Below are 7975 nucleotides of genomic sequence, written 5' to 3'. Positions count from 1 at the left end.
TTTTTCTCCCACTGACTTTGCCCTCATGATCAGCCAAGTTAAACTAAAGTTCCTCAACCTGCCTCCACACCGAAGTAAACAAAGAACTCAAGGCTGTAGAAACGAAGTGCGTACATTTTAGAGCTGTCCTGCTTTCTGTTCTGCTTTGCACACGTGGTAGCCTTTTGGAGATTTAAGTTATTATGGGTGTTGACACCCCTGAAGATGTCCTGCAGATATGGAATCAGCAGCAGCTTCGAGCGGACTTGCTGACAGCTCTCGTCTCCCCGACCTTCCCTTCTAGGCAGCCACAGCCCACCTCGGGACAGACCCCCATGGTGTCCCCACGAGCTGAAACCACTCCCATCCCCGTTCCCACGCAGATCCGAAACTACCAGCGCATCAAGCAGAACCTCTCAAGCAGCCCGACCACCACGCTGTACAGCTCCCCCAGGTAAGAGCCACCTTTGCTGGGTTTGAGGGTTGTATCTTTGTTAGTGATTAGTAATGAAACACCTGAAATGAGCACCTGTTTCTTGTCACCAACATGTGATTAATGTTTTACTCACTGTTTGAGAATGACTTTTCAGGCTAGGCAATGAAAACCTAGGCCGTTATTTCATCAGCTATAAAGTTTCACTCAAATTGCATCAGCTAAGTGCCTACTTGGGTTTGTGGCCTCTCAACCTGTTGCTTGGGAGGGTTTGTTGGCGGCTTTATGTGAACACAAAGCAGATGGGAGGACAGAGGAAGAAAGAAGGGTGGCACCTCGTTTCACAGGAAGAATAATTCTATTAACAGACTGCTGTGCGACACTGAGAACAGGAGCGGTACTGTAGGCTAATCAGCTGTATTGTGCTGCTAATGTAAGTATTCTTTAAAGGTTTTAGTTTGCTTCTGCGTGGGTAGTTCATCTGGTGGTTCACAGGCTTTCTCCTGTGGTGATCGTAGCTCTGAAGATCAGGATTTTCTTTTGTAGCCACTTGTTCTAGTGACCTCTGGACGCCCTCGAGAATTAGATCCCAGAGGACAGGCACTGTCCCTCTCATCACCCACCTGTGCTTCTTTGTTCAGCTGTTTCACTCTCCAGCCGTCCTGCCCCGTCAGCCTGTTCAGGAAGCGTTACCGTTTTATTTATTCTCACTCGAGGGAGCAATGCAAATAGAACTTCCTCATATACTGTATGGATGTTAATTTATGTATTTCACAAATAAGTCCAGATGGTAAGATCAGGATGAAAACCAGAAGAAGGAATGACTTTGTGTTGCGCTCTGAATATTACCTAGCACACCTGGAATATCTAGAATGTTTAATGTAGAATAAATATGTTTATCTTCCAGGGACAACTTAAGCCTCTAGAGTCTCTGACCACTGGTAGATACTTGTAGTTTTGATTCATGGGTCTCTATTTTTTTAATATCCTGCATGCACATGATCACATGGGCAACACTTCATGCATTCCTGCTGTTGGTTTCAGATGTTTTACTGATGGAAAGGCAACACACCAGGAAACATAGCAACGCAGTGTGTCTCAGAGTCCCACAAATCCTGCAACCATAGATCTGAGATGAGCAATCTGCATGGCTAATGCTCCCACACATGCTTCATCTCTGTGCAACTCCAAACTGTGTTGAGGTCTTGCACAGTTGACAGCAGTAATGGGTTGTGTATTTACTAACTGGCAAAACTGGTTAACATCAGCCAAAGGGAGAAGAAAGAAGTCACTTGAGAGAAATCAGCTGAATAACTGAATCCTTGATGAAGCCAAGAGTTGTGTTTTATTTATTACTTAACTTGGCTGTGCGTTGTTTTATTGTCATGTTCTTCAAGGTCTGGCACAGTGAGGCGCTCCAATACTAGTCCAATGGGGTTTCCCAAAGTGGGCTCAGGGTCCCCCAACGCCGCAGACGTCCCTCAGACAGTAGGCAGGCGTCTCTCTACCGGTAGCTCCCGGCCCTACTCCCCCTCACCTCTGGGTAAGGACATGTCCAGATATGTCTCTGAACACATGAGCTTTTTTAATAACACCTTCCAAACACAGATGATAACTCATAACACAATGAAAATAACTGTTGGTGTGTGTTGCAGTGGGCACCATCCCCGAGCAGCTGGGTCAATGCTGCTGTCACCTGCAGAACCACGAGCCTCGCAGCCGCAGCTCCTCGGGAGGTCAGTTCATGTTTTACACAGCCTGGTCCCTGGGTTATTAGGCTGGGGCATGTAGGATGTACCATATGTATGCAAAGAAGCAAAGTATGGAGTAGAGTTTGCTGAGTACTGACACACATGTCCAACCCTGTTTTTAAAAAGCAGTCAGGTCTTGTTGTTTTGATTCTCTCCTGTGTGTCATAACTTTATTGTTGACAAAGTGCATGAGTCACCGTGAGTCAAGGTCTTTTTTGAAAGTCTCTGACGCTGCTGTTATATTAACACTGCCGACGTCCTACAACTTCTCTGTTTGTGTTGAGAGGTTTGCTGTCATGGTGACCGTTCCTTAAAAAGAGGAAAGCTACAGTGCACTGTCTGAACTCTGTCTGAGGCCACGCAGAGAACAGTACTTGAAAAGATTTTATGATCAACACAGCGTCTCAGTGGAAAGTCTCAGTGCTAAAGTTAGCTGGTCCAGTAACATCACTTCCGGCTGCTATGTTTTGCTCCTGTGCAGTGAAAAGATTCTAATCCAGTCCCTCTTCCTTCTCCAGGATCCCCCGTCCCATCCTCTCAGCTCCTGGGGGCTCGGCTCCAGAGCGCCCCCACCCTGACCGAGGTCTACCAGACCAGGCAGAAGCTCCACAAGCAGTTATCAGACCCCATTCAGCCTTCCTCCTCCTCGTCCTGCAGCCACTCCCCTCAGCTTGGCCGACCGGCCAACCTCGGCTCTTCCCCGACCAAACTCCTGGGCTCCTCCCCCCGCACCTCTGACTGGCTGCAGAAGTCCCCACTGCCTACCATCATTGGCTCCCCCACTAAGGTGAGGGCATATTATTAAGTGTGCAGATGGTCAGTAGCAAATCAACAAACATATCACTTAAGTTAAAGTTTATTTTTTTCCATTCAGACCATTTCAGCACCGTTCAAGATCCCCAAAACGCAGGCGTCCTGTAACTTGATGGCACTGGCGGACAGCCCCGTGCCCACCAGGACGTTGGCAGATGCCCGGGATATCTGTGCCCACCACTGCAGCCCGTACTTCACCGGACGCCCAGCAGCCCCTGAGGCCAGCAGGACCTTTGGCAGGTAGGACTCCAAAGAAACACCAAGCTCAGCTTAACTGATGTGAGTTAAGATGGATATGATACAGTCACACAAGCTTGGTGCTCCAGCCTCTTCAAATGTAATAGTAAGAATGATGTAATTATGGGAGTGAAATGTCCTGTGTGTACCTTCTACCACGTGATGTTTGACATTGTACTGTCCGTGGTTTCCCTGCAGATCTGTTAGTACGGGTCGTCTGTCTGAGCAGCACCCAATCAGAATCACTCTGGGTGGACAGGCCTATCAGGGCAGCACTGACAGCTTGAACACCGAGCGACCCATGGACACAGGTATGGGCACACTGCTGCACACACACCACATTCCTGCTCTTCATACAGTATACTTTATAGCTATGAAGCTTAGCTTTTAACGGTGTATAACAGAGATATAAACAACAAATGTTTCCCCTTCTCAAAGCTCCTGCAGGTCCCAGTGGACTGGTTCAGGGTGGGTCAGCGAGTCCCCGTACTGTCCTATTCACCGTGGGTTCACCGCCCAACAGCATCACTCCTCCTACCTGCAGCCATCTGGGCACACGGCCACGCACCACCTCAGGTGAGGACCTTTTACCTGAACTGAGCTAGTATGCAGTGAGGTGTTTGGACATATTTGTAATGTTGATCTCATGACCCTCTGCTCTCCCTCTCCCCGTCCTTCTCTTAGTGGGGTCCAACAGTTCAGCTGGCTCCTTGTGCTCCACCAGTGGTAGGGTCTATGTCGAATCTCCTCCAGGCATGGCCATGGGCTCCTCCCCTCCAGGAGGTTTTGTGGGTGGCCAGATTGTCCCCGGGAGCGAGGGGGCACCCAGCAGCCTGCGCTACGTCCCCTACGGGACCTCCCCGCCCAGCTTGGAGGGATTCATCACATTCGAAGCCCCAGAGCTGCCTGAGGAGACCCTCATGGAGGTGAGCGAGTGTGAGGTCCTTTTGGATCAATGGGACAACTTCATGAATTTCTGGTTTACTCTTTTAAACTTGCATTTAATCTTTGTAATTCTCTGACAGCGTGAGCACACAGACACCCTGATGCATCTTCGGATGATGCTTTCATTCACTGACTGTGTCCTGGAGATGGCAGCAGTTCGAGCTGGAGGGACAGAGCTCGGTGTGTCAGCCGCCTCTCTTTACCCTCCCCAGGACAGCGTGGTTGTAGACCAGATCAGCCAGCTCAGCAAAGAGTGGGGGTAAAGAAAGAAGTCTAGTCTCTTGATGATAATCTCATACAATTAATAATATCATCTGCACTGAGGAGGCTCTTTGTTCTGTGGTGGTTCTGCAGCACTGAAGCTTTTCCATCTGTCTTATATACTGTGGTTGTTCTGCCCCCTACAGGCAGGTGGAACAGTTGGTGCTCTACATGAAGGCAGCCCAGCTTCTGGCTTCCTCCCTCCATCTGGCCAAGGCTCAGATTAAATCTGCCAAGCTCAATCCTTCCACCGCCGTCAAACAGGGTACAGACATTTCATTTCAAACTTACAGATAAATGTCAAATATAATTCTGCCAAAAAGACTAACCCTCCCTCCGTCTTCTCTCAGTGGTGAAAAATCTGAATGAGCGTTACAAAAGCTGCATCTCCCTCTGCCGGCGGCTGACTGACAAACTCAACCACTTCTTCTCTGATAAGCAGCGCTTTGTGGACGAGATCAACAGCGTCACTGCAGAGAAGCTCATCTACAATCATGCCGTGGAGATGGTGAGTCTCAGATCCACAGAAGACCTTCAGGGCGGAGTGTAGTCTGCTGTTTCTCAGGTTGTTCAGATATGTTCAGTAAAGTGCAGCTACATCTATACTGGTCAGCCTAACGTGATGCTGTGTGTGTTTCAGGTCCAGTCAGCTGCTCTGGATGAGATGTTTAAGCAGACAGAAGATATAGCTTACCGTTACAGCAAGGCCGCCATGCTGCTGGACGGCCTGTCCAAGATCCTACAGGACCCCACAGATATTGAGAACGTGGTGAAGTGTGAGTACAAACTCTGAAACACACACACACTCAGTCACACACTCACATTGGGGCCTCGTGCAAACCTCACAGACTTCTCTTACTATGTTGTTTTGTGTGTTTTCCCTGCAGACAAAGCCAGTGTGGACCGCAGGATCTCCGCCCTCTGCTACTGCACTGTCACACTGTACGAGTAGCAGCCATCACACAAACACACACAGGGACCACGTCCTAAGACTGTTGACTACCATCCTCACCAAGCCGCTGTTCCCTTCCTGTAGCAGTTCAAGCACTTTTTCATTTGTTAGTTTTCATCTGTATTTATCATCAGTTAGTTTTATTGGCTGCATCACGGACTGAGCTGTGACAAGCGACTGATGCACAAATTTACAACCAAAGATGACAGTGGATCCAGAAACAAAAGGCTGAAACTGGATGTGGACATGATGCATGCACTGTCAAGTGCATTTCTTTTCTTATGCTATAACGGTGGGAAAACCACCTGATCAACATATATATAAAAAAACTAAAGTCCATCTTTCAGGATATCATTTGTTTTTTACCAGAAGAAAAATAGGATGGACGTGGTTATGAGACTGTGGGCTTCAAGAGACTCGAGCTCCTCATGAAGCAGTTCTTGTTTTTAAAATTCTGCTTACTATGTGATATCAGTGGCTATCTACTCTGTGTTTAAGTTGTTATTGTTCTTATTTATTGGTTCAGAAGAACATGGATGTTTGAGTCTCCTGCCTATCTTGAAGACCTCAAGTATTGGAGTTGAAGGAAACAGAAGATATTAGCAAAAGGCTTACAGCCGATCACTGTAATACACCCGACGACATGGACTAAAAACACAAGCTCCTGTTACAGAAATGAGACAGCCATGTGAGCAAAGGAACCTGTAGATTTGTAACCGCTTTGATTTTATTTTTCATGTGTCGTTAGCTCAAGCACTTTATTGTGGATTGAGGGGGGGGGGGCGTACATTTCCCGTAAGGCAGCGCAACTGGGGAAACTCAGCACAGTCGAGACAGATTACTCTGGCTCCCGCTTGTTGATCATGTTGCTCACAGCGAGGAGGGGTCCAGGTGAATTTGGGGGCAACAGAAATTGTAAGCTTGGATATTCAGAAGAAAGGCCGAACTTGAGATCCTCTGTGGTGGTGCCAGGCCCTTCTCCTGTCACCACAACCAATCAGGCATCCACTTTAAACCCAGATGGAGTTAATTGTGAAACCGAATGGTCATATTACTTGACAAGTTACCTTAATAATAAGTTTCATTTTACTAAAATACTACAGCTTTTTATGTTCTGTCAGTATCTGTAGCTAATTGTTTTTAACAAAACTTGATGTTTGCAAACTTGTATATATTTGTATGTGGTGCATGTGATGATTCCTTTCCCCTCTTTTTGGGAGGGGTGTGTGTGTGTGTGAGTGTGAGTGAGACAGATCACAGTTAGCGTTTTGGGGTGTGTCGATGGCGTCATCAGATGCCCCGTCTGTCAGTCAAAGAGCACAAATCTTTATATGTACATAGATGAATTTGATACATTTTACTCATGTCTGCCAAGGGTTTGATAAGGAAACCTGCGTTGGCACAACAGGGGTGTGCCAAAGAATAAAATATAACTCGTGGCAGCTCCGAAACTTTCCAGAGAACTCTTTCTACCAGGACTGTTCATTGTCGAGATCAAGACACACACATTTGTTCCGTGGGTCTCATAAAATTTTCTGAAATGAGCGTGACGTCTTCAGATTTTATACTCATTCCCCAAAATTTTGTGACACTTTGATTCGTCACAATCTGCACTGCCTAGCATCCTCTCAGTCCCTCTGCCTCCTCAAGTCGTCTGCTGTGCTCCCAACAGTGTGTGTACTGTATGTATGTATGTATGTATGTATGAGTGTATTTATACACACGTGCATTAAGGCCAGTAGTATACAGTTCATGGTGGAAAAGGAGGTGCCTTCTTCCTGTGAAAGCAGACGTAGGCCTTCTCCTCTGTACAGGTGTGAATACATTCTTTCTCTGTGTACAAATGTGTATAAATGCATTCACAAGCACCCGGCGCTCTCCGGGCCTGTTTCTCTGATGTACTGTTCTTATTTTTTTTTCGGAGACATATCTGAGTTTCAGTTTCCCTCGCCCTTGTCATGAGCACTCTGAACCACACAAAGCCTTTTACTGCACACAGAGTGAAGAGGGACAAATAAAGCTGATGGAAACCCACCTGAATCTTTGCTCCCATTTTGTCCATGAACTGTAACTGAAGATGGACTGTTTTAGATAAAAGCATGGGTACCAAGTCTGCATTTCCCCCCATAGAACCTCTAGAATCTTGAATGTATGTACCCTGTTGTTTTGATCCTCTCCAGCTTGATCTGAATGCATTTTGAAGAACCCCCTCCGTAAGTCACCACCCTGAAAATGCAACACTTTCCAAGCACCCATTTTTTTCAAAGAGAAATGTTCATGTTCTATTTGTGTCTCTCACCAAGGGGTGTCTCTCTTTGTTCTTTATGGAACACAAATACAGTCTTTGTTATTAAAAAGAGAACAAAATAAAGATGTCTTGCTGTGTTTTATTTTTTAAGCGTCCACTTCTTGATTTCCCGCATGCTGAGTTTGGACGAAAAGAATCTGAACTGAATATGTTGAATGTTAAAATTAAAGCTTGACTGTCTGAAGACAGAATAAGAATATGAATGAATACATATAAGTCTATGTATTTATTCAGTCGCTGGTGATCTACTAGTGCACAGTGTTGATTTTGAAAACGACCAAGAATACAAATAAATA

At 46.4% G+C, this 7975-nt stretch overlaps 1 protein-coding gene across 1 annotated transcript in view; it reads left to right on the top strand.

Annotated features, from left to right (window-relative positions):
- The window catches only part of ulk2 (unc-51 like autophagy activating kinase 2), a 36229-nt gene extending 28487 nt beyond the window's left edge, over nt 1-7742 (top strand). The window contains exons 15-27 of the mRNA XM_010745529.3: nt 284-433; nt 1810-1955; nt 2068-2148; nt 2682-2950; nt 3038-3216; nt 3412-3524; nt 3652-3789; nt 3898-4139; nt 4239-4417; nt 4566-4684; nt 4770-4927; nt 5060-5195; nt 5307-7742. Coding sequence (XP_010743831.1) covers nt 284-433; nt 1810-1955; nt 2068-2148; nt 2682-2950; nt 3038-3216; nt 3412-3524; nt 3652-3789; nt 3898-4139; nt 4239-4417; nt 4566-4684; nt 4770-4927; nt 5060-5195; nt 5307-5371 — 1975 coding nt within the window. The 3' untranslated portion in view covers nt 5372-7742. The remainder of the gene's footprint in view (nt 1-283; nt 434-1809; nt 1956-2067; nt 2149-2681; nt 2951-3037; nt 3217-3411; nt 3525-3651; nt 3790-3897; nt 4140-4238; nt 4418-4565; nt 4685-4769; nt 4928-5059; nt 5196-5306) is intronic.
- The last annotated feature ends 233 nt before the right edge of the window (nt 7743-7975 follow it).

This window comes from Larimichthys crocea, chromosome VII (assembly GCF_000972845.2).
Source record: "Larimichthys crocea isolate SSNF chromosome VII, L_crocea_2.0, whole genome shotgun sequence".
Lineage (NCBI taxonomy): Eukaryota > Metazoa > Chordata > Actinopteri > Sciaenidae > Larimichthys > Larimichthys crocea.
The sequence above is the reverse complement of the archived record's forward strand: the minus strand, read 5'-3'. Positions and strand labels throughout refer to the sequence as shown.